The sequence below is a fragment of the Lygodium microphyllum genome, chromosome 8 (assembly GCF_053477565.2).
Source record: "Lygodium microphyllum isolate KBCC chromosome 8, Lygodium_microphyllum_v1.1.10, whole genome shotgun sequence".
NCBI classification, from domain to species: domain Eukaryota; kingdom Viridiplantae; phylum Streptophyta; class Polypodiopsida; order Schizaeales; family Lygodiaceae; genus Lygodium; species Lygodium microphyllum.
The window spans coordinates 35,685,719-35,712,356 of record NC_141142.1 but is presented as its reverse complement, the minus strand read 5'-3'; the positions used below and the strand labels follow the sequence as shown (position 1 = coordinate 35,712,356).

Here is a 26,638-nt window from a genome sequence, read left to right as displayed (position 1 = left end):
TATTGGACAAAGGGGTGATTGTAGGCTATAAAAGCCTTAACCCATGCACCATAGGGGCAAATTTACTATTCATTATTGTTTTTTGGGTGTTACTCATAAGGTAGGCCCAGAGAGAGAGAGAGAGAGAGAGAGAGAGAGAGAGAGAGAGAGAGAGAGAGAGAGAGAGAGAGAGAGAGAGAGAGAGAGAGAGAGAGAGAGAGAGAGAGAGAGAGAGAGAGAGAGAGAGAGAGAGAGAGAGAGAGAGAGAGAGAGAGAGAGAGAGAGGTATAATAAAGGGAGTCAGAGAGAGGGAGCTAAAGAGAGGGATAGTGAGAGAGTGAGAGAAAGAGAGAAATTCACAAAGAGGAGAAGGATCAATGTTGTCAGCTTTGCCTTGACCCTTCTTCTGCAAAATCACCTTGCCACTCTCTTCTTTCCTCCATTTGCCTACTCAAAAAGCCAACCTGTACCACTTCCTCTCCTTTCCTTGCCATTATCACCTTGCTTTTATTGTTTTCCTTGTTCTCTTTCTCTAGGGAATACATCCAAAAACCCTTCCAAAGATCCTTTACTAAGCCTACCCTCCTAAGCCAAATTTCTTCTTACTCAAAACTTGCCTATACTTCCTTCACTCTTATTCTTCTTCTTTGACAAATCTTAGTTTGAGGCTCAAGTCTAACAAAGACTATAGAAGAAGGAAGCAAGGAATGAGCTAACAAAGATGGCCCCAAAGTGGAAAGTACTAGATCTAGAAGTGAGGTAGTGCACGGGAGTGACATCCCCATTCCACAACCCCAAGTTGATGTTATTCCTTTGTATTTTCATAATGGTCTTGTTAAACGTATGGTTAGAAGGAAATCTTGTTAAGTAACGTCAATAAAACCATGAACTACTAGGTAGTCCAAGATTCTTATGGATACTTAGGATGCCGAGTAGAAGGACAAAAACCCTAGGTTCTTAGGAGAAAATTGACTAGAACTATCCTCCCATGAGGGCATCTTAGTCCTCATGTAGATCAAATACTTTTTCTTACTAGAAATCAATTATGGGTTTAGATAATTCATTTATTATCTTATCAGTGATGGACTACATGATACTTAATCTATAATCTAGCCACTTCCTAAAATGAACTAAGGGAGATATCAACCCAATATTACTAGGGTAGATACTAATATGTACCTTGCTACGGCTAAAAACATGGGGATTGACCTTTAGGAATAAACGTTGATACTCTGTTGCCTAGATGCAGCTAACTAGATTAAGAAACCAAAAATTCACGATTTGAAACTAAAATTAATTAGGAAATGGAAGATGCCCATGATGCCACACCAAAATGGAAACAAATTCCCATATTTTATAAAATCTAAAGCCAATTAGAATGCGTTAGATCTTTTAGAGGTGTTGATGCTACTATTTCACCCCTTAAGTATTAGCCGGAAAGAGCTCTTACTAGGGGAAATTTATGAAATCCCCCCTATTATATGGAACTGGTTAAGGAGTGTATATTGTTGGAATGTTTAAGTATGCAACTCAAGAATCAATTGATCGTGTCTTTGTTCTTAAAGTGGATGTTGTTTTGCAAGCTAAACATGACAAGAACAAGACAGAGCTTGATCATCAAAAGTGGATGGATAAGAAGATATCATAAGGTAAGGGATTTTGCAAGTATGAAGCATAAAGAAGAGAGTTAGAAAGCAGAGAACCATCCTGGATGCACTCTTCATGAAATAACGTGTGCAAGGCATTGGAGATGGGGCCAATGACAAGTGTAAGCCACAGGTTTTACCTGAATGTAAAGGATGATGCAATATGTTTAACTAGAATCACTCAGGTGCGATGGGTTAGGCTTCGTGGTAAAAAGCCCTAGTTCCCTACTATCGCCCCCCTTCATTTAGACTCGCCCCGCGCCGGGGCGGGCACGATTTTTGCGGCGAGGGCGGGTGCTGGACGCGTGGCACCCGCCCCCGCGTTTCTTTGTGGGGAGGTTAGGGGCTCCCCTTAACTAATAGTAAAGATAAAGATATTTCTTCAATAGATATATTTTGCAGTTTTCTCAACAAAGAAACAAGAACACTACAGGAAAGGGGAAGCCGAGAAGGACAAAGGTTCCAAAAATTCAATTCAATGACCGTACGTATGCAATGAAAGACCCCTGTGCCCTCATTTTGTGCGATGCAGTATCAATTGAGACCGACCCAAAGGAGAAATCAAAATGGACATGAAATTTCCGCCATTGAAAACTCTTGCCTAGCAGCTTCTATGCCTGTTACCCCCGTCAGGTAATAAGAAAAGGGTTCACCAGAAGATGGGCTCTCAGCAGAAATGTAAGCTTTGCCTGGAAGCCATCTCCAAATACAAATGCCCAACCTGCTTCATCCCCTAGTAAGCTCTTTGCTTTTGGTTCTGCCTTGTGTCCTTATTTATAGCCTCTGTGTGTGTGTGAGAGAGAGAGAGAGAGAGAGAGAGAGAGAGTTATGATTGGTTTTACTGTTGTGCAGCTGCTCCTTGCCTTGCTATAAGAAGCATAAAGGTACCGTAGCCGCTCTTGTTGCATCTGGCGAATTATGGCTCAGTTGCTTGGTTTCAGATATTCTCCTTCTTTCTAACTACAAAGTGGCTTCCAGAAACACCCTGCGCAAAGTTGGAGCCTCCCATCGGAACTGACGGTAAGTCACTTTTCTACCCTTTTCTCTGGGGGCCAGTTGTTTTTGTTCTTACGTGATGCTGTTGATGGGCCCTTTGCCAGCTGACATAACAGTTTCTAAAGTGAGGAAGGGAGCAAACTTGTAATGGGCGTTCTGGAGTGATCATACTTGAGATGGCATTGTGCATTCATACCAGCCAAAGGACATCACAAATGCCCATCTTATGCAAGCTGCTGGCCATGTGATGTCCCATCCACCATTATTCTACTCTCATCGTTATCTACTACAACAATGCAGTGGAAGTCACCATCCCACCTAAACTCAATTAAAGTATCCCTGTTGCCGTTACTGACTCATTCCGTGACTTCCAGATGACAGTCAATGCTGATACGGCTCTCATAGTTGCTCTATTTAAAACTTGAAAGCAAGCAAATCCATGCAAGTACTTCTACAAGGGGTACTGCAGTAACATCCACCCCTTCTAGACACGACTTCTTTTAGATTGTTTTGGATGCAAGTCCAAACACATACCTTGAACTTATCGTATGCATTTCATGTTGCATTTTGCTTATGCAGAGCATATCTTGGTGGTAAGTCTTACTTTTTGAGCTTTGAATCTGTATCATGTATCACATGGATTTGGATTTTTAGAGTGATAGAACAAGGTGGTAATGGACATGGTTGGGTCTATGCTTAAGCATTGGGGGCTACCTCATTCTTTTTGAGCTGAGCTAGTATCCATTGCAGTACACATCCACTAATATATATTGTGGCTATTCCGAGCATGATTCCATGTGAGCCTTACTTTAGTCAAAAGCCATCTGTTGCACATTTTAGGGTTTTGCTTGAATGTCTTCGTGCACATGCAAAAGGCTGAGAGAGGAAATTTGGATGCTATATACAAGCGCCACGTATTCATTTCAACCAACAGTGGGGAGGATATTGTCATGGAATTATGAATTGTGACCAATGATAGCTAGCAGGGACGTCAGGAGTTACGTTTGGTATCTTCATTATTAGATGGTGTCTCCTCTTCCAGTAGTGCTTCTAAGGAGACAGAACTCCTTTTCCACCTAGGCTTCATCCCCCACTTCCTATTTTCCACCTTTGTACTCATATTTGTAGAGGCTACCTATTTTGCCCCACCCAATGATCGTCATCTATCTTGTGTCCTTTGCTAGAGGTCCAAGTCAGTGTAGATATGCGAGTACAGGGAGGCTGATATATGAAAGAACAAGAAGTTGGAGCATCATTATGTAGGTGGTCAAGAGGAGCTGGAGGCAGGTGAGCCTCCTCACTGGTCTCATATTGGTTGCCATGGTGATTTTGAACACTCTTTGCCAAATTTGGGGTTCAAACTTTATTCCTCTCGGAGCCTTGTTAGATGTTTATGTGTTAGCAGTAACCTCCTGGACAGGCACAATGGGTCGGGCAGGTAGGCAGGCCAGTGTGGGCCCAAGCAGTGCGGGCAGGAGAACACAGCACAAGACAGAGGGCAGGCTGAGCAAACTGTGTGGGCAGCGGTCAGACTGCCCTGGGTAGTGGGTCAATGCAGTCGGCCTGCCATGTGCCAGGTCTGGCCAACTACAGCAGTTGGACCAGCCCGCTGGCCAATGGCCATTTTTTTCTCTCCTTTTTTGCATATGTGCAGCTTGTCACAGCCGGTCATAGTTTTGTGCGTCTTGTACCGAGGGTGTGAGGTTTATGGCTGATTGCATACATGCACAGCCTGTTGTACTTTTCTGCTCCGATTTATTCATTGTTCAGTATTCATCCTCTCAGCGTTCTCTTTGTCTCTTTCTGTACCTCTTCTCTTTGTGTTCAGCTTTCACAATCAGTCCATGCATCCGCTTTGGAATCGCTGGACTTGGACATGGTATCGGAGCTTTCAAGGGGCTGATCAAAGTGGACAGAACTGAAGAAAAGGATTTGGTGCAACACAAAGGTTGTGTTTTCAGCGTACGAGTGTGAGGAGGGGGGACTGCACATTGACATATGACTGGAGCTAGTGGAGATGCATGCAAATGGAGACTTTTTTTGCTGTTTGTGTGTGCAAGAACAGCTGTCAAAGTGTGAAACAGGCTGAGTTTTGAACCTTTTGGAGCAGATTTGAGTTTTTATTGCCTTTGTTGGTAAAATTCCCTCATTGGATAGGTGAAGAAAGTCCTAGCTGGCTGCGTTCTTGGAGCTAGTGGAGGACTATCCAGCACATGTGAGTCTATTCAAGGTGGAATAGGATGCCTTTTGAGGCAAGGCCCTCGTGGAGCGTAAGGTCCGTGACTTACCAGCTCTTCCCCATGATCGAAAACTACATGGGGAGAACTATAGCTGTTGCAGTTCAGACAGCTTATGTGTGAGTCATGCCCGGCATGACTAGGTCGTTTAGGCAATTTATTATGGTTATTATGATACTTATTTGGGGCATTTTATTGCTGGTTGACTCTACCTGCCCCTATTTTGGCATTATTTTCTTCTTTATATACCTAGCTCTCTCATTTAGATACATCATCACCTATAAGTTGTGGAGAGAGGGAGCCGGTGCCCGTGCCTTGGAGCAAGAGATTCATTCTTGTACGCATCATTCTAGTTTTTGGTGTATGGATTCCATTTCCTGAGCACATTTCTGAGTTCTCTTCTTTTGTAGTGTTCTTTTGTTTTCTTTCTCTTTTGTCTTGTGCTCAACAGTTTATTTTAGCACTAATTTGGTATATTGTGTAGAGCTATTCCTTAGCCTTAGTGTCCTTTTCCTCTCCTCGAAGATTTTGATGAGGATAACTATGAGGAAGTTATGTTTACATAGGATTCGGATGATGCATGTGCATATTTTGCATTACTTTAGTATATTTCTAAAGAAGGTCTACCAGCGGTTACCTCCTATAAGACATCTCCCAAAGTATAGTCAAAGCTTTAGATATTGTATAAGGCACATTCTTCCATGCAAGTTGTGACCCTTTATGGACACCTTCAACAGATGAAGTTTGATTTGGAGGATACCATTTGTTCATTTTTGCTTCGTGTTACACAAGTATAGAATCAACTTTGACACATTTAGTTTGTTGTTTTAGAGGCACATCTCGTGGAAACGGTACTTTGCAAGCTTTCCATAGAGTTTGATGGAGTGACCAATGCTTTGTAGGCGCAGACATCCTCTATCCTTGTGAGCTTTATACATGTTCTCGATGTTGCTTGAGCACGAGGCATCTTTGTATTTACAGGGGAGACTTCCATCTCATTACGGAGGTTCTAGTGAGGCCTTTACAACTTTAGAGAGGGGCGATAGGAAGAAGTCGAAGGCCTAGTGCTATCACTACGGTAAGAAGGGACACTTGCGGAAGGACTGTAGGGAGTTAGCAGCCTCATGGAAGAAGCATGAGAAGAAGTGGGATGTGGACTTCTCTGGTGAGTTATCCTCTTCCTTAGATTCCAAATTTGATTCTCTAACCAAGGGGAAGTCCAAGGTGCGGAAGGGGTTCACTTCTTTAGATCGAGTGAGGGGCTTGGCTGTCCCTTTCTTTGTTGCTCTCTAGCTTAAGTGATGTGGTTATCTCTCATGACTCTTTAGTGCCAGAGAAGAAGTGTGAGAGGGTGGTGAGATGGGGCAGCCGAGTCTCATCTATACAAGTATACATGTGCACAAGTTTCTGAGAGGGATGTATGTGATGGATCAATCAAAGTTTGACAGGTTTAAATCTTGGAGTTGGGATTGACATCCAGGTTTATGGCAGGCTGTTATTTGATAGAGAGTGGTCTTGGCTCCTAATTCGAGTTTACATGAGGAGATAGTTTGGCGGTCTTGATCAAAGGCGGAAAGTCCATGGTCATATATGTTTCAAGGTATTTTTGAGAGGATGGTTTAACCACGAAGTTATTGAAATAAACCACGGGCAGTAAGTGCCTGAGCCATATATAAAAGGGTTGAATTGTTGCAATTTTGAAAATTAGGATTTTAAAATCCTAATTTTTGTAAACTTTAGGCAGCAAGCTAATTTTTTTCTTCAGTGCTTGGATTAGATAAAACTAAGTAGAAAGTTCTTCTTGGATGAGAGATAGATAAGAGAGTATAAAGTATGTGGCTAAAATTTCAGCATGAGAGTTTATTCCAAATGAAGAGAGAGACCTCTAATATATAGGTGTGGAGCTTGGGTACTTAAAAGTAGAGAGTAGAGGCTACAAATGACAAGTGTTTGTTGAAAATGACAAGTGTCTTTACACTTGTCTCTTCAAAATGACACATGTTCTCTTTTAGATGCCACATGCCATTTTTCTAGAGAAAGGAACTTTCAAACCTTATGCTCTAAAAATCTCTGAAATGGTTAAGTATTTGAGATAGATGCTGAAGAGAAAATTGTTCCTTGTGAAATTCTAGAGTCTTTGACGCGAACAAAATTTTCATTTACATAACTTTCAAAAATAGTAATCTTCTAAATTTTAGGAGTCGCCAAATTTAGCTTTTGGAGAGCTTCGTTATATAGATTCACGGTTTATGGTTTGTTTCTTCGATCATAAGTATTTGGTTTCGCTTTCTGAAACCACTCATTATATGGACTTCTAGTCGATGTGACTATTTGAGTGTAAAAGTGTTAGTCATTTGAGCTTTTTGGTCAATCTAACTGCCTGACTAAACTTTTAATTTCTCTTAGGCATCTCGTCAATGACAATCCAAGTCTAATCATAGGGCGTGGTGGCCATTGACCACCTTAAATAGAAAGATGAATGTTTAATCATATTTTGGAACACTAAAATAATACAAATCGCCTTTCAAAGTACATGAGCATCAAATTAATTTAGAATTATTGAGTCAATATATCTTGGTAACAATTGATATACAAAAGGTTTGTTACACTTTTCTAATTTTTAGAGCTGGTACGATCGACATTGATAACAAGTTCTCTCTGAGATACCTTGGTGGTTGCTTGATCAACCACTACTTGGATATCCATGGTTATACTTTGGTGGTTCTTTGTTGTATGAACCATGATTAGCCTTTATCATCATATTATTGTATTGTATGAGATCACCCAAGATCTAAGAGAGGGTGGTAGCAATTCAGAGAGCTCATGTGTAAGTTTTTGATCTATGTCGGGCATGACTAGGTTATTTAGGCATTTTATTATGGTTATTATGATGCTTATTCGTGGCATTATATATAGGCCAACCTGCCTCAATTTTGGTATTATTTTCTTCTTTATATACCTGGCTTCCTGCTCATTAAGATACATCATCATCATCTATAGGTTTTGTGGAGAGAGGGAGTTGGTGCCAATGCCTTTGAGCTAGAGACTCACTCTTGTATGCGTCATTGTCTTGTTTGGTATATGGATTCTTTTTCCTGAGCACATCTTTGAGTTTTCCTCTTTTGCAATGTTCTTCTATTTTCTCTCTCGTCTTGTGTTCATCAGTTTATTTCAGCACCTGTCTATGCTTCCATTGCTGTAGCACTTCTGACAATAGTATCTACTAAGTGAGGATTGAGGTGATCTTGGAGTTGTATGATGTGGCAGAGCTTATGACTGAAGCCATTGATTACTCGATGGCCAAGGAGACTTCAATCCTTTCTCAAGTCTAGAAATTGCAGTTGAAGAAGGCCTATATACATTCAAAAAAGTTGAATGCTTGCATTCACTCGTTTATATTTCTCGTGTATATCGACTGCCATTGCTCATGTCAAGCATATGATGGTCGCTAGGTAGATATGGTTGCGTCTTAATCAACTAATATCTAGATGACCCTATGAAGAGGGTCTTCTTAGAGGTGGAGATGCGAACCTTTAATCCAAACAAGTTTGTGCCTATGACGGATCATATTAAATAATTCTAGCAATTATAGATGAAGGTCTAGGATGTTGGGAATACAAACTCATTAGAGGATATGATAGTGAGTCTTCTATCACATCCACCACCCGATATGATGGTTTCTACTCTTCTTTGATCACCTTGGGGTGTGTCAAGACCATCAAGTAGAAAGAACTAGTTTTCATGATTTTGAACCAAGAGGGCCAGTCTAAGGTTTACAATTCTCAGAAAGCAAGTTTTGAAGGCTCTTATAGATTAAAACGTAAAAGGTAGAAAGAAGGGAAAGAAGGAAGAAGACAAGTCCAAGATGGAGAAGGACACTGCTTGCCATAAATGTAGCAAGATAGGTCATTAGAGAAAGGATTGCTTAGACAAGGACAAGAAAGAAGGATAGAAGGAGAAGCCAAAGTCATTAGGAGCAGTCGTTGCTTTATTCTCATTTACATTTTTTGTATTTGAAGGTGATGGAACACCTTCTACATTTGAAGCAAAATTGATCGCCCCTTAGACTTGAGAGTGGATTGTGGATAGTGGTGCTTCCTACCACATGACTCTTTCCAAGGGAGGCTTTGCATGCTTGTGTTGGATGCAGGGGCAAATTCTTATTGGAGGCAACTCTTTTGTTCCCATTCATGACATTGGCTAGATGTAAATCATTCTCGATGAGAAAGGTGGAATCCTTGTGTCGGAGGTTTTATATGTCTTGTGTCTTGGCTACCATTTACTCTCAATTAGCAAGATATATAGACTAGGTCTCATTGTGGAGTTTGGTGTTGACTCGTTAAGGATTCTAGATGGCCAAAGCTCGGACTCAGTAGGTGGTGTGCCAAGGGAGTAGGACAATGGTATCTACAAGCTTTGGAGCATAGCAGCCCTAAACTTTGATATTCTTTTTTCTTAGTCACAAATTGAGTTGTGGCATGCTTGGTTTGGCCACCTTAACCATAAATATCTTTGAAAGGTAGCTCATGATTAGATGGATTTGGCTTATTAGATATTGGGGTATGGCAAACAATAACGCTGTGCCATTCCGAATGAGAGTGCTTGATAAGCCAAGGCCCACTCGGAGCTTTTGTGTATAGATTTATGTGGACCAATGCGACATGGGTTTGTTAAGTGGAAAAAATACTTCATGTTGATTGTGGATGACTATTGCAAGATGATTTAGTTTTTTTTTTTTTTGGTAGGGAAGGCAAGTCACAAGCCTTCTCACATTTTCAAGATTGGTCCATCTTTGAGAAAAAATAGTTTGGGCGGAAGTTGAAGGTAGTTAGGGTTGATAAGGATGTTGGATCCAGGAGTGGTAATGGATTTTGCGGATGGAGCCTGGGTGTTGAAGACTTTGTAGGTGGATTAAGAGTAAGTAGTAGATGTGGCTCAAACAACACTATCGGTGCAGTGGATTGCACAATATCCCTATCATAAAAAATAACATCTCCTTGGATAGTCAGCTTGTTCGTCAAAGGATCAAACAAATGAAAGGCTTTTGCCTTTGAGGAATAGCCAACAAAAATTAGGAGGTTAGCTCAGGGAGTGAGCTTCCTATCTTATCATCAGGAGTGTATAAGTAAGCACGAGACCAAAAAACTCGAGTGGGAAATAGCAGGTCAAGTGTCAAAAAATGCCTCGAAGGGGGTTATTCGAGAAACTATTGCATTGGATATCGATTGATAGCTTGGACCCAAAGGCGCTTGGGGGCTTTGCTGCAAAGAGCATAGAGCGTGCCATATTCATCACAATCTAGTTCCTATTCTCTACCACTCTATTTTGAGAGGTGGAGTTAGTAGAGGTCAGCTGGTGAGAAATGCCATGCTCATGCAGAAACTTGGTGAACTCACGGGAGATAAGCTTACCACCACTATCACTCTTCATGCAACCTGGATGATGCCCAGTGTGATTATGCACCAAATGCATCTATGAAGAGAAGTAGGTGAATCCATCGGAGTATCATTATTGAGCTAGATGAAAATGGGCAGCAAGGGGATGCTGAACATCAGCTGGAGCACCAAAATCAGCATGCTAAAAATGAATTACAGCAGCCTGAAATTGTATTACAACACCTTGAACATGCAGTTCAGCAGCCAAAAAATGAGGCCATTGACATTCCCTTGGATGTGGATCCATTACCTGATAACACTGATCATTGGGTAAGAAGGTCTACACGTGCTAGAAGACCTATACAAAGATTTGATCCTTCTTTGGATTGCATTTTGTTCACAGATGAAGGTGAGCCTATTATGTATAAAGATGTTAGCTGTCAGATCTTGTACAGTCGGACTGCCACGTGGCAGTCCGACCTGTACGAGTACAGTCGGCTGCATTTAATGCAGCTGACCTGCCTGTTTATTGCGCCCGGTTTTTGGCTATTTATAGCCGATTTTTCCAGCAGTCTCCTACATTCTTATGCTCGCAGATTACAGGCTGGAGGCTCGTGTAGATTCCGTCTCTGTTCGTAGATTTCTGACAGGAGACCGTGCAGACTGCAGCGGACTTCGAGGTAAACAGCAGGTTGCATCATCGAGGTGGAGACACGCAGTCTAGCGCACTGCGCCCGTGTATATATCTGCATATCTTTGTATACAGCACACTTTATACAGCAGATCTTCATCTTCCATTGTCTCTTTCTCTCTCTTCTCTCTCTCTCTCTCTGTTCTCTCTCTCAGTCCTACGCTTCTGCACCGCTGCACTCTGACATGGTATCAGAGCAGTGTAGAAGGGCTGACTAAGTGCAGAACCAACCTGAAGAGGAGTTTTCATCGCGACACAAGGCTGCGTTTTCAGCGTTTGAGGGCAGGCAGGAGGGCTGCGTCTCGGAACAAGGCTGAAGCGAGTGTGGGCGCGTGGGAAAGGAGTCCAGGTGGTGGATTTGCTGCTGTTTATTGCTATTTGACGAGGAGGAAGTTTGAGTTTTCAGCTTTCAAGTGTAGGTTTTGCTTTTTCATCGTCTTCGGCGGGTGAAGAAGTTTCAGGACGCGGAAGAGCCCTAGCAAGCTGCGTTTTCACAGTCAGAGGGGGCTGCTTTTGCGTTTGTGAAGGCATTACAGGTGACGATATCTACAGAGATTGACTTGGAGTTCCAGACGATTATGGACCGGAAGGTGCTCGTCTTACCGGCTCTTCTCGCAGATCAGAAGCTCGATGGCGACAACTACCGCATCTGGTGCGTGATGATGTTGGCCATCCTAGAGTCCTATGATTTGGCGGAGCTTGTACAGGAGGAGATCGACCAGCCCTCGGTGAGAGATGAGTCCAAACTCTCTTCCGATGCTCGTGCGGAGTTGGCCAAGGCACAGTCTCACTGGGATAAACTGAATGCCAGGATTCGTTCCTTTCTTTTTCTATCTTGTACTACAGCCGTGATAGCTCACATTGAGCACTTGACGGTGGCTCGGGAGATATGACTGGAGCTTGATCAGATGTATAACTGGATGATCCTTATGAAGCGGGTTTCTTTGGAGGTTCAGATGTGGACCTTGTCCGTGAACAAGTCTTCTTTGTTGCGGGAGCACATCAACAAGCGTAGACAGCTTCAGATGCAGGTTCAGAATGCGGGAAAGCCGATTTCCTCCGAAGACATGGCGATCACACTCTTGTCCCAGTTGCCGCCACGATTCGGTGCTTTCTACTCCGCCCTCATTGCTTCGGGGCGGGAGTCCACTCTTCGGTGGGAAGAGTTGGTTCCTATGGTCTTGGACCAAGAGGAACAACTAAAGGGACATAATGCTTCCAAGTCGGAGGCATTGACAGGTCAAGCCTCTCAAAAGAAGGGGAAGGACCAAAATAAGAAGAAGGGGGATAACAAGTCCAAGAAGGACAAGGACAAGGACAAAGAATCCACATGCCATATTTGTGGAAAGATTGGCCATTGGAAGAAGGATTGCCCTGATAAAGACAAGAAGGACACCAACAAGGACACGACGGATTCTGGAGCGGTGGCTACACCCTCATCAGCTGCATTTCTTCATCTAGCTGTCATTGAGGACTCTACACCGAATGCTGCTGATGCTGCGATGACAGCTCCCCAGGCTCGAGAGTGGATCGTTGACAGTGGTGCCTCCTGGCACATGACTCCTTCATCAGATGGTGTTGCCCAGTTGCGCCCTTTGTGTGGGTAGATTCTCATTGGAGATAAGCTCTTCGGTGTCTATTGCAGGACGGGGCGAAATACAACTTATTCCAGATGGACGTGGTGGTATCCATACCTCAGAGGTCTTGCATGTACCGGGTTTAGGATATCATCTTCTGTCAGTTCATAAGATTTGCTCCCTTGGACTTTTGGTGGAGTTTGACAGAGATTCGGTGCGAGTCCTTGATCGTGCATCTCGAAAGGTTCTCTCATCTGGCTATGAGGAGAACGGCATCTACAAATTGAAGTCTTCCACCGCCCTCTCTACTCTTCTTCTTACCTCTCAGACACAGTCAGAGTTATGGCATGCTCGGTTTGGTCACCTCAACTATGATTATCTTCGGAGGGCGTCACGTGGACAGCTTGTTCGAGGGTTGCCGGACATAGTGGTGAGCCAGCAGCCATGCGTCTCCTGCATTCGTGGGAAGCAGCATAGGGATGCCATTCTCCACAGCTTCGTGGCGGTCTACTTCACCGATGGAGCTTATATCTACGGATCTTTGTGGCTCTATGAGGAACGAGTCCTTGCGAGGGAGCTCCTACTTCATGTTGATTGTAGATGACTACAGCAGGATGACATAGACCTATTTTTTGGCATTGAAGTCAGAAGCTTTCTCCCACTTCAAGGATTGGCTTCTCTTTGAGGAGAACCGATCAGGCCGGAGATTAAAGACCTTGCGATTCGACAAGGATGGTGAATTTTTTTCTAATGAGTTTGCTCGTTTTTGTGCAGATAAAGGTATTCACGAGGAGTTTGCTAATACCAACACTCCTCAAGAAAATGACATTCTTGAACGGAAAAACCGAAGTGTGATCGAGATGGCGCGCACCATGATGGAGCACCGACAGACACCTCAGTTTCTGTGGGCCGAGGCTGTGGCTACTGCAGTCCACATCCTTAACTGCTCCCCCACTTCGGCTGTTGATGGGATGACACCTTATGAGGCTTACTTTGGGACGAAGCCCGATGTTTCTTATTTTAGGGTCTTTGGGTGTGATGCCTATGTTCACATTCCCAAGGCTCATCGTGATAAATTTGAAGCAGCTTCCCGAATACAGGTATTTGTTGGCTACAGCTCCCAGTCCCAAGGCTATTGTTTGTATGATCCCGTCAAGCGGGATGTGTATACTGGTCGAGATGTGCGGTTCGTGGAGGTTCCGGCCCTACCAGCGGGTGAGGAGCATCCCGTTCTTGGAGATCCAGGGGAGAGTTGGGCTCCCGCTACAGTTCCTTTGGAGCCCGCATCTTTTGATTCAGATTCTGTTTCTGACACAGAGTCTACTGTTCCACCAGTCACCCCCGAGGAGTTACCACCGGTGGATATCCTGGAGTCTTCAGCTGATGGAGAGAGACGAGGAGAGGTTCGGCTCCTCCTCGTTGGGCCCGTGACACACTCCGTGATTTAGGGATAGAGGGGGTCCCTGAGGAGTGGGGACCGCAGGATGGTCTGCGGCAGTCACGGAGGCACCAGGCACATTCTACGGAGCTTGTTTGCTCTAACTATTGTTTGATGACCCGTGTCATGCAGGATCGAGAGTCCACCTCTGTGAAGGAGGCTTTAGAGTCCGCACCATGGAAGAAAGCTATGGAAGCCGAGTTGGAGGCTATTGAGAGGAATGGCACTTGGTCACTCGTGCCACGCCCCCCGCATAAGAAGGTGATTGGCGTCAAATGGGTCTTCAAGACCAAGTACCTTAGCGATGGTTCTTTGGACAAGCACAAGGCTCGTCTTGTTGCTAAAGGTTTTGCACAGCGCCCAGGGATCGATTGTCATGATACTTTTGCCCCCACTGCTCGTATAGCGACTATTCGAGCTGTTCTTGCCTTGGCTGGCCATAGGAGATGGCCTGTCTACCAGTTGGATGTGAAGTCGGCCTTCCTCAATGGTGATCTGAAGGAGGAGATCTACGTAGAGCAGCTTCCTGGCTTTGGATCTTCAAATAGGCAAGTCTATAGGTTGAAGAAGGCCTTGTACGGCCTCAAGCAGGCTCCGCGTGCATGGAACGAGAAGATTGATTCGTTCCTTCAGTCACAGTTGGGATATCGGCGTTCTAAGGCCGATCCGCAGCTTTATGTACACACTTCCGAGGATGGTTGTGTGCTTTTTGTGTTGTATGTTGATGAGTTTGATTGTCACAGGTGATCATGCACAAAAGGTCCAAGAGACGAAGGCAGCTTTACATCGGACGTTCGAGATGACGGACTTGGGTCTACTCCATTTCTTTTTGGGCCATGAGATTTATCAGTCTCAGAGGGGGATCTTCATCTCTCAGCAGAGATATGTATAGGAGCTCTTGGTTTCTTTTGCGATGGAGGATTGTCGGACCATTTCTACTCCTATGGATCCGAACTGGAAGGCCACTTCCCATTCAGCTTCTCTCATGGCGGATGCTTTCCGCTATCGTCAGTTGATTGGATCATTGATTTGGCTCCTCAACACTCGTGTTGATCTTTGTTTTGCTGTTGGGCTTTTGGCAGGGCTCATGAGTGAACCTCAGACGGTGCATTGGCAGGCTGCCCAGAGGATACTTCGGTATTTGAGGGGGACATCTGGTTTAGGGATTCATTATCCAACAGGCACAAGTGGTTCAGATCTTCTACTTGCAGGTTGGAGCGACTGGGATTGGGCCGGTGAGGTGGACCACAGGCGGTCTACTACAGGTTACTGTTTTACCTTGGGTGCTGGTGTTATCTCATGGAGTAGCAAGAAGCAGCCCACGGTAGCCCTTTCGTCTACTGAGGCGGAGTATCGGGCCGCGTCTTCCACCACATGTGAGGCTGTGTGGCTTCGGAGATTGTTGGAGGAGCTTGGCTGGCCCCAGACTCGTCCTACTTTGCTGCAATGCGACAATGAGAGTTGCATTGCCTTGGCACAGAATCCTGTTTTTCATGCCCGGACGAAGCACATAGAGATCCAGTACCACTTCATCAGAGAGAAGCTTCTGGATGAGACCATCACTGTGGAGTACTACAAGATGGAGGACAATCTTGCAGATTTGTTTACGAAGGCGCTTTCCCAGGCTCTCCTTCGGAGCCATTCCAGATCCCTCAGGCTTTTGCCCCGTCCAGGCTCTGAGAAGGGGTGTTAGCTGTCAGATCCTATACAGTTGGACTGTACACTCGGACTACCACGTGGTAGTCCGACCTGTACCAGTATAGTCGGCTGCATTTAATGCAGCCGACCTGCTTGTTTATTGCGCCCAGTTTTTGGCTATTTATAGCCGATTTTTCCAGCAGTCTCCTACATTCTTCTGCTCGCAGATTACAGGCTGGAGGCTCGCGCAGATTCCGTCTCTGTTCGCAGATTTCTGATAGGAGACCGTGCAGACTGCAGCAGACTTCGAGGTGAATAGCAGGTTGCATCGTCGAGGTGGAGACACGCAGTCCAGCGCACTGCGCCCGTGTATATATCTGCATATCTTTGTATACAGCACACTTTATACAGCATATCTTCATCTTCCACTGTCTCTTTCTCTCTCTTCTCTCTCTCTGTGTTCTCTCTCTCTCTGTCAGTCCTACGCTTCCGCACTGCTGCACTCTGACAAAAGAGGCCTTATCATGTGAATTAAAGAAAAAGTGGGAGCTAGCTATGCAAGAAGAAATAAAGTCATTGTATCAAAATGATACTTGGGATTTGGTTACATTGCCCAAGGATAGGAAAGCCATTCCTAACAAATGGGTCTATAAAATCAAATGTGTGGATGGCAAACCCAAATACAAAGCCAGACTTGTGGGTAAGGGCTATACACAAAAGGAGGGCATTGTTTTTTAGGAAGTGTTTTCTCGTGTTATCAAAATGGCCACTCTTCGAGTATTATTTGCCATTGTAGCATCTATGAATCTTGAACTTGATCAGATGGATGTTAGAACTGCATTTTTGCATGGTGATATGGAAGAAGAGTTGTAGATGAAACGACCCGAAGGCTTTGTTATACAAGGAAAGAAGCATTTGGTATGTAATCTTAAGAGAAGCTTGTATGGTTTGAAATAGGCTTCTAGACAATGTTATAAAAAGTTTGATGTCTTCATGCTCTTACATGGATTTAAAAGAAGTAGTGCAAATCATTGCTTATATATTAAGAAGGCTTATGATGGAAGCCTTGTTATACTTGTGCTTTATGTGGATGATATGCTTATTGTTGGTAAGCATAATGGCCAAATTAATGCATTGAAAAGACAGCTGAATTCAGCCTTTTCCATGAATGATTTGGGTGCAACTGCCCATATTTTGGGCATGCGTGTCACATAAGATAGAGAGCGTCAACTTTTATTTCTCTCACAAGAAAAGTACATCAGCAAAGTACTTGATCGTTTTTCTATGGTTGATGCTAAGCCTCTTGGTGTACCTTTTTCACCTTACCTTAAGCTTAGCAAAGCAGATTGCCCAAAAGATAATAAGGCAGCCAGTTCTATGAAGGGTGTTCCTTATGCTTCAACTTGTGGTTCACTCATGTATGCTATGGTTGCTACTAGACCTGACATTGCTTATGCAGTGGGAGTTGTAAGTAGGTTCATGTCAAATCCTTAATATAGAAGATAATGAGAGTTTGAAAAAACATAGTTATATATCTTTATTCAAATCTAGAAAAACAGATTTTTATGTGATGAACGAGAGATCACTTATTGGAATACAGGTTTGAATACATGCATAATTTTGCAATGGGTTAGAAGATATTAAAAAAAAAAAGTATACAAATAGATATTTTCATTTTTAGTAGACCCATCCTGCCAAAGCACATTGGAAAGCAATCAAATGTATTTTACAGTACCTTAAGGGCATGCAAAGAAAATGTATTTGCTATGGCAAGGGTACGTTAGATCTGTAGGAGTATTGTGATGTAGACATGGCAGGTGACTTGGATACTCGCAAGTCTACTAGCGGGTACATCTTTACCTTGATTGGTGGGGCGGTTTCTTGGTGCTCTAGATTGTAAAAAATAGTAGCACTCTCTACCATTGAGGCTGAATATATTTCAACAACTGAAACCTCAAAAGTAGTTTGGCTTGGTCGTTTGGTCAAGGATTTTGGGCTGCCCACCAAAACACTTGTACTTGGATGTGATAGCCAAAGTGCTGTATGCCTGGCTAAGAATGCCATGTTTCATGCACCTACCAAACATATTGATGTTCGGTATCATTTTATTAGACAGGTTCTAGATGATGGTCTAGTCATCCTAACTAAGATCAAATCACAGGATAACCTTGCAGATGTTCTCACTAAAAGTCTTGCAAAGGCTCAACATGAGCATTGCATTAGACTTGTGGGAGTTGGTTAAAGGTTCGCTTCGGACCTTTAAGTGGGAGGTTGTTGGGTGTAAAGGCCCTTTACGCTCTCCCATGTATCTCCCGTGTATATATTATTTCACACACGTGAACTCACCCTAGCGGGTGTGTGCAAGTGTATCGTACCCTAAGTATAAATACAGTCTTTCATTCTTTGTGTGTACCACATTGGTACACACCTATTCGTGGACTCACTCTCACTCTCACTCACTCTTCATTATTATTGTGCACCTCGATTAATGTGATTGTTCTCTCTCTCTCTCTCTCTCTCTCTCTGTCTCTCTCTTTCTTTTTGCTTCCGTTTCTACTCAACAATAAAAAGTCAAAAAACAATGCTTAACAAAAAAGGGAGAATAAATCAAATTAGGATGGTGCAGAGAAAGGGGATGGCAGTTAAGAATATAATAACAAAATGGTTAGGAGAGATTCACACTCTCTCATATTCACCCTTATTATTCTTTGGACTCTTTGTGTCTCATAAATGTCCTCATCTATTCTCTCTCTTACACACTCTCTTACTCTCTCCCTATTTCTCTTACTGGTCCTAACACCCGCTCCTCTCCTTTTTATAATACCTTACAATAGCTTAGGTAAATTTTATAAGAGCACCGACTTTGTTACCATGTGAATATACATGAGGGTTCGTAGAGAAAGCACAATGTATGAACCCTAGCTGAGATGTGGCCATCCATGACAACTGGTTACCCTGATGGTGATGCACCTTCCCACGAAGGAATATAGGCAAGATCCATGGCTGTTGTAGGTGTCGAAGATGAAGAACACCAGTCCCTCCACTAATAGCAAAAATTAAAAGGATTGTGGCTTTGATGGTGATTGCTTTGGAGATGGAGGCTGAGGCATCACAAGTTAGTTCATGTCACTTTTGTAAAACTCAATGCTCACAATAGCATAGGTACCTCTTACAAAAGCATTGACTTTGATACCATGTTGAGAGAACACAATGTCCATAGATGACTTAACTCCTGAATTTAGAAAATGCAAATGAAGATTCAGAAAATGAATGAATGAATGCAAGAATGAACTCAATAAGAACAAACAAAGTATTTAAGCTATGTGATACAAGGAATGCTCAAATGCTGTCCAACAGCCATTGTCTCTCAAGGGAGTGGGCTGAGGGATATTGAAAGTGTGCCCCACATTTTGACAGATTCTAAATGCAGCGAACCACCAAAGCTTGATGTTGAATCTGATGTAGGCAGTCCAAGTGGTGACAGTGGTAGTAGAGAGAGCCAACTGGAGCAGTCATGAGATGTGTGGATGTCATTGAGGCTGGGGGACTTTAAAAGGTGCAGGAAAATGCAGCAACTCTCTAAGGAGGAATCGATCTGGAACGGGGGCAGCAGGTGTGCAAAAGAAACAAAAGGCCATTGTCAAGTGTTTGTCTGAGAAGTGGGAAATTGCCAAGTGAAAACAGAGCAGTCAGGGCTGTTGCCAGCAGGATGAGAGATGTTGCCAGCTGGTAATGATGACGTTAGAAACAGCAATAGGTCACAATGCAATAGATGATGACGATGGAGTGGCAGGGTTGGCACTGATGGGGCTGGACAGCAAAATGCAGCGGGTGATGATGATGACAAGGGATGATGGCAATTGGTGAAAATGTGGAAAAGGGGGAAGAAAGAATGGTCCTGCCCATGGTCCCTTTTATAGAAGTTTTGAGCCTGTTGTCCTACTGAAACTCTTGAGTTTCATATTTTTGTGATCAAATTTATCTAGAATTTGTTTTGGGGCTATATGAGATCCAAAAGAGATTAGCCCATGATTTGAGATTAACTTTAAGCTAAGTTTGTAGTTCAATACAACTTACATGTCAAAAAAGTGTCAGTGATAGAGGGTAAGTCTTACTTCAGTCCTATGGTGCTTAATATTGTTTTTGAGGAATCTCTAGGTTCTCTAACATGGCTGATGACTGATTTGTAGAAAGCAAGTACTCCCCACACCATCCCTCTTGGTTCTCCTAGGTCTTGCATCCTTCTCATCAATCTAACCTTAGGGACAATGTGCTTTATGAAAGTCCATAAAGCAACAATATATCATGTGACTATGTGCTCTTCCTTCCTCAACAATGACTTGCAATGTACTGATATGGTAGCCTGTGGCGTGCCCTGTTTGAAGGCTTTACTTTGTTAATGATTGGAGCACGTGTCTCTTTACCCAACTACTCAGATCATTCTCCAGGACTTGGCCATATACAATGCCTGGTCTGTGGCGTGCCCTCTTTGAAGGCTTTACTTTGTTAATGATTGGAGCACTTGTCTCTTTACCCTACTACTCAGATCATTCTCCAGGACTTGGCCATATACAATACCTAGTTGGTGGCCGATCTTGGTGGCCTTGTAATTACCTAGGTCCATCAGATTCCTTGCCCTCAAGATAGGTTGAATATTATTTGCCACTCCCAAGAAGTTGAATAGCTTCACACAATTGTTCGATTTAACGTATATGCCAATGAGGCTGTGATGGTCTTGGGTGCATGGGAAGTGCTCATTTTGGATTCTACCTATGGTTTCTTGTACAATCTCTGCTGTAAAGGATGAGTGCTATGATTGTGAGAGAGTGGATTAAAGAGGCAAACATAACGGAGGGCCAGTTTTCTAGCTAAAGACCTAGAAGAACTAGAGTTTTGCATATCAAGTTATGCACATAGGAGACAAAGATGCATACATTTGGGAGTCAATCTTGATTCTTGGGAAAGGGGGCCCTCCTTTTTTGGCTTGCTTATCCCAAATTTTGGTTTGATTTTGCAGATAATCACACGCAACCAACTAGAACATTTGAAGTTGATGATGAAAGGGGTTGGAGATTGAAAAGGGAGCAATTCGAGTCTGTAGGTAAAATCTATCGATGCACAATTGTCATGAACTTTGATTTATGGTGCTAATGTTTTGAATTTTTGAGCTTTTTGTCTTATCTTTTTAATAACATGTTGATTTACCTCTAGAGGCTACATGTTTAACTCAATTTCTAACATGTGATTGTTCTTGGTTGTGGTCCTTTCCCAAGCCATCTTGTGGAACCTTGGGATCTGAGGTCTATTGAGCTAGTTATGTGATTGTTCTTGGTTGTTACCAAAGCATTTGGTGTTTTTCAGAGTTGGTATTTTTCTCAAGGTATTTGGGTACATATTAGGAGAGAAGATTTTGAAGGAATGATGATTCTTGGATACCTTGATTTACATGAACAAAACCATAGTATTTGAAAGTGAAAATCCCATTCTTAGGATGTGGGATGTTAATAGTTGTTTGGAAATTATTGCCAGGATATCTGCACCTTGCTGAGGACTTCTTTACAGTGTGTTGAGTTCAAGTGTCCACCTCCAATTTAATCTTGCGGCTTGCCCATCTTTTGGTTTATGTAGTCCTGAGTTCTGTCCTTGTCAAGGTGATTGCATCTTTTGTGGTTCACAAGATTGGGTTAGGTGAATAACTCCTCCGACTGCTTGGATGGGTTGGAATGGTCGTGGTTGGTCTCAGTGGCTGCCAATCTGTGGCACATTGGCCAGAGTTTACTGTTAAGACTGCCCAGGAGGTTCTATTTAGGGAACCCTTTCTGTCTCTTCATGATCATTGTGGACTTCATCAACTTCCTGTTCCTTGGCATCCTTAGTTGACCCACATGTTATCAGGCAGTGTTGAATCTGTGGTTCAGGATCGCCAGAAGCTGATTGGAGGACTGTCCCAAACAGTACAGGGTGTGTGTTCTCTGGATTCAGAGTACATGTCATATTTAATCTTCTTAAACTTGTCCAAAAAGCATCTCTAACAGGCTCATAATCAAGCAGTTCCTAGCTTCTCCTTGAAGCTTCTATGCCAGTTTGTGCAACATCATGCAGTATTTGAATCAAAGATGCAAGTCTAAGTCAATCTTACATTTTCGATGCTGTAATGTTATTAGTAAGACCCTGTCTTTGGCAATGTCTTGAAGCTCATTCAGTCTCGAAAAGTCAAGAATTTAAAGACTCCTAATCACCCTTTGAATGTCTTTATAGACAGTGGTGGTCCCTTGTTAGTTACCTGGAGGAACACCCACCTCCGTCCAATTTGCAGACAAGGCTCAACTCAAGCCATGCTCATGTAGATTTGAGACGTGGATGGAGGGAGAGTAGAGTCACCTCCCAGCCATAGAGCCAAAGAGGCTCACTCCTGAGCCTGGGGTGGCAACTGTTAGAGGTCACCTCCTGGACAGCTGGCAGGCAGGGCAGTGGCAGGTTCCAGCAGTTTCTGGGCAGAGAGGACAGTTCTGAGCATCGTGGGCAGCAAGGCAGGTGCACACGCTGCAGGGAGTCTGGGCAGGATTGCGGGTCGGCGGGCAGGCTTGGGGCAGTCGGGGACTGCCATGTGGCAGCTCAGGCCGGCCTGCCACGTTCAGTTTTAATTTTCTCTCTCTCCTTCATTGCCTATTTATTGTGCTGCCTGCTGGTGGTCACAGTCACTTGAGATTGTACAGTGTGAGGTCTTTGGCTGAATGTATACACACACAGCCTGCTGTATATATTCTGCCCTGATTTATTCAGTCTCAGCATTCCTTCTTTTCTGCATCTTCTCTGTCTGTTTCTCTATCTCTTCTATCTGTGTCCAGTTCCCATGATCAGTCCATGCATCTGCTTCTGCAATGCTGCAATTGACATGATATCAGAGTAGTGAAGGGGCTGACCTTAACTGGACAGACCCGGAGAGGAGGTTTCACTGCAACACAAAGGCTGCATTCTCAGCACATGAGTGTGAGCGGGAGGGCTGCATATCAACATGCAGCTGGAGCAAGACACGTGCAAACAGAGACCTGTTTGCTGTTTTTGTGTCTGAGAACAAACGAATCAGTGTGGAAACGGAACCTTCATGTCCAGTTCGAAGGGCGATGTACAGTAAAAAAAGCCACCTTATTAGATAAGGTTTGCCTTTGACAGGCGGCTTTTAAGCCCTTAATGGCTTTGGGAAAGGAGCTACCCGGCTGTGTTTTTGGAGCTAGAGGGGGACTATCGAGCATGTGCAAGTTAATTCAGGCGCAAGATCCCTATCCTACCGGTTCTTTTGGAGGATTAGAAACTTGATGGTGAGAACTACAACATTTAGAAAGTGATGATGGAGACCATATTGAAGTTGTATGATTTGGTGAAGCTCGTGACTTAAGCTATTGACTATTTGACGATCAAAGATTCTTCTGCTCTTTCTAGAATGAGAAGACATGGTTGGAGAAGGCTGTGGGCAGGCAGAAAGTGATTAAATTAGGGTATTGTTGCCATCTCACATGTCGGGGATGAACATTGTTGAGAAAGCATGGAGAAGAATGACATACATGACCGGTGTGTGAAGGAATACCCTATGTAGAGAGGGGTGGGGGTTTGAGTCTTAGCTTTTGGTGCTGTGCCTCTTGCCTTTGATCGACACTCGTCATCAAAGTGACCAACATCTGACAACGTTGACAACAATGATTTTTCTTTGATACATTCTACCACCTAGGTTTTGGAGATGGTTGGGAGTTCCCTTGGGTCTCATTAACTTGATTTTGATTTTGGTTTTGTTTGTGATTTTGATTGGAGTTTTGATTCTGTTTACCCTTCCGTTGTTGCCCCTTCTCAGAAGAAGCAACGACAGTCCCCTCTATAGAGGTCATATTATGAAAAAATGCAAAAGGTGTGAGCGATTGAAAATAGGAGGATCCAATTGTGTGAAGCAACACTCGTGCCATGTTAACACTGGAGCACAAATAAAATTTTGCCCAAATAGCACACCTGAAATGTGAAGGAGCTCTTGGCAAAGTACCCAAGTGAGGAAGACAAAGCATGTGCAAGGAAAAAGCAAGCAATTGATGTCTCTTTTTTTTTTAGTGGACAAGTTGATGATGTAGTCATTAGTGATGGAGCCATGCATGGGAGACTTGTAACTTTTGCACTCTCACAGTTGCATCATGGAAAATGTAGCAAGTAACAAACCTTGGGAATAGTTTGGGATCCTCGTAAAAAAGAGGGTGGATGCAGCTATGGCAAGGTCTTTCTACCATGATCATGTTGCATTCAATGTTATAAGAACTCCCTGGTTCCTTTTGATGGTCTAGGAGATTGCAAAGTATGGTCTTGTGCATGTGTGTGCAGACTTTGGACTGCAGCAGAGATGTGGATGAAGCTCTCTTCTCTATACCATCAGGAGACCTTTGCCCACCATATTACCATAGAAAAGAAACTTCGAATGCTTTCTGTTGATGCTTCCCTTTCTATTTAGGATCATATCAACAAGATGGAGGGCATGCAAGATGAGCTTGCATCCCTTGGCAAAGATGATCTCATCAAAGGACATGGCAATGGTTCCTATTATTCATTGGCCATCTCCTAAGTATGATGTCTTCGATACCAGCTTCCTTACCTCCAGGGTTTGAGAGACCCCTCTATGGGAAGATCTAACTTTGCTTGTTTTGGAGCATGAAGAGTGAGTCAAGGAGATTTTACTAGTCGATGGAGTCTTACTAAGGCTTTTGTTGCAAGTTTAAAAGGGGGCACCAAGAAGGACAAGAAGGCCAAGAACAAGAAGAAGAAGCAAGTTCAACATTCAGAGTTTTCCTCGAGCTCTGACACAAACTTAGAGAAGCATAAATGCCTACATTGTACGAAGGGCACTCATCTCGAGGAGAAGTATTGGAAGAACATCTTCACCTTCATTCGAGAGTAAAGGATGGAGCTAAAACATATGAGCCTTCATCTACCTCTACACTAGTTGTTACACACAAGTCTGTGTTCCTTCACATCCATGAGATGGAGATGCCTTCTTCATTGGCTTTACAGAGGCCTTGGCTTCTAGACAACGGTGCTTTGAGTCATATGATTCCTCGAGGAGATATCTAGGATCTTTGTCCATCCGAGGGTATAGTCATTGTCGGTGACATTGGCAGCTTGCCATTATTGCTTAACCGTCCATCGAGCTCTGCTTTGGAAGGTTAGGGCAAAGCACTAGGATTTATGCATGATCAAGACTGAGGCTTCATACAGCAATTCAGACCAGTTTGGAATTGAGATTTGCATGTATTATACATCGTGCATAGTTTGTAGTAGTATGGGACCAGCTTTGTAGCTCCAATGCCACATTTGCATGTCAAATGAGAGACTAAGAGTTGTTTCAGCTTCATTTGCAGGGTGATCACATGTGCAAAGGCTTTGACTTGGACCACCTGATCCAGAACTAAGAGGTGTCATATGCCATATATGCACTAGAATAGCGTGAGTGGAGTTAAGGAAGAATGAACAGGCACAAGCATTGAGTTCATCTAGAGATTGCTGATGTGTGGAAGTGCTTGTGTTAGGATCCACGATGGGCTGTGGAATAGGAAGAGTGATAAACGCCCAAAGGTCAAACGTATTTAGGATGGCCTTGTCTTTGCAACTCCAAAGGGAATAGCGTGTCTTGTCTATCTTTTGGGTATTGGGAAGATTGGGAAGGATGGGTGCTTCAATGGATGGTGCCATGAGAGGGAGACAAGGAATATATGTCTTTGAAGAAGAAGGGGGGTGGGTGAGGATTGCTGACCATGAAGTGTCATTGAGAACCTCCTTGTGAAGATAAATAAATAGGCTTGTAGGGACAGCTGGGGAAGAAGAGGGTAAACACAACAATATTCTCTCACAGAGGCACATTCGTAATAGCAAGAACTTGATGCCTCTCTAGATCCCATGGTAGAGTCTTTTTTTCACAGAACATGAAGAGGCAATCTAATCCGCAGGAGGGCATTTGATCACTTTCTTTACCAGTTCAGCTAAATTTTTCTGGCAATGGTTCATTCACACTTTTTAACTCAAAAGTAGCTTCCTCAGAAATAATGGAAGTTGAAGTAATTTAACCAAGTGTAAGATTCTGATTTGGCATTAGTTTATTTTCAGCTGCCTCACATGAGATTCGAAGTATGTTGAAGGATCCAGATCTTCAAAAGCTTATTAAAAAAATCGATGGGTCATCAGAAGTTGAGAAGGTAATCTTCAGACCTAAAACGGAGGGTCAATATTTTCAAGTGTGATGTCAGGCTGACTTGGTTTGTATTACTGGCTTACCTTCAATATATTGATAAAGTTGCTTGCTGCCAGGATCTGCATGCTGCTATGGAAGGAGCACTCTTTAGAGAATTTGCAGACAAGGTTAGATGGGGTGATGTATAATTTGGAGGTAGTTTCTTTTAAAAGATGTTTTTATATCTACAGTCCTAAGCTGTTCCTGCACTATTTTGCATCTTCTGCAGGTGATGAACACCTTGAGTCAGGAAGAGTAAGAACAGTAAGGGGATGATTACCAAGGTCTCAGACATGGTTGAATGACTTTGCCAATGTATTGCTGAGTATTAGTTAATCTTGTGTATGGGAAACTGGAATTTTGCTTAGAGCTGTTTTCTGGCGTTTTTATCTGTTCAATTAAATCCCTCTAGCTTCTTGAAGTCCACTGTGTCAATGTGCATCTGTAATGTTAGTGCATGTCCTGTTGGACCTTTTAACAGGTGTGGGAGCGATTGAAAATGCTGTTTTGTCCCACTACTCCATCGCCACCTTAATGGATGATTGTCACAGCATTCAGTGCGTTAATATAACAGAGTAGGTTATGTATTTTTGTAATCATTTCCAAGCTGTGTGGACAGCATCTTGCTGTGGGCACGTGAGTACTGGCTAACAAGATTAATACATATCCTTGCCTGAGCAGTTGCAGTTATGTATTTAGTTTCCAATGTGAGATTGGTTCAGGTAGATGACCTCATCCTACTTCAGTAGTAGGTGTATCATTTAGATTGTTATTCGATAATGAAGTAAACAAGCATGAGAGCTCAG

General features: G+C 43.2%; 1 protein-coding gene across 3 annotated transcripts; it reads left to right on the top strand.

The window, feature by feature from the left end:
* The first annotated feature begins 2,033 nt into the window (after positions 1-2,033).
* Positions 2,034-26,638, top strand: LOC148032150 (HIT-type Zinc finger family protein). 3 transcript variants are annotated; one of them, XR_015691577.1, is made up of 8 exons: positions 2,034-2,361; positions 2,478-2,509; positions 2,604-2,645; positions 20,595-20,678; positions 25,709-25,797; positions 25,910-25,960; positions 26,062-26,147; positions 26,314-26,638. XR_015691577.1 is itself a non-coding variant. In XM_087682788.1 (7 exons), the coding sequence occupies exons 1-7, from the start codon at positions 2,285-2,287 to the stop codon at positions 26,089-26,091; spliced, it is 405 nt and encodes a 134-aa protein (XP_087538914.1). In that variant the 5' UTR covers positions 2,035-2,284; the 3' UTR covers positions 26,092-26,253. The 3 variants fall into 3 exon arrangements, 2 of the variants coding, with proteins under 2 accessions (XP_087538914.1, XP_087538915.1); XM_087682788.1 differs by lacking the exon at positions 26,314-26,638 and having other exon boundaries at positions 2,035-2,361; positions 26,062-26,253; XM_087682789.1 differs by lacking the exons at positions 2,034-2,361; positions 2,478-2,509; positions 2,604-2,645; positions 26,314-26,638 and adding an exon at positions 3,077-3,214 and having other exon boundaries at positions 26,062-26,253.

Bases quoted from the DNA above. Each gene is read 5' to 3' on its own strand.
- LOC148032150 (XM_087682788.1), top strand. From the start codon at position 2,285: ATGGGCTCTCAGCAGAAATGTAAGCTTTGCCTGGAAGCCATCTCCAAA. The intron at 20,679-25,708 runs GTAAAATCTATC...GTTTATTTTCAG, and splicing joins GGAGCAATTCGAGTCTGTAG to CTGCCTCACATGAGATTCGA. The intron at 25,961-26,061 runs GTTAGATGGGGT...CATCTTCTGCAG, and splicing joins TTAGAGAATTTGCAGACAAG to GTGATGAACACCTTGAGTCA.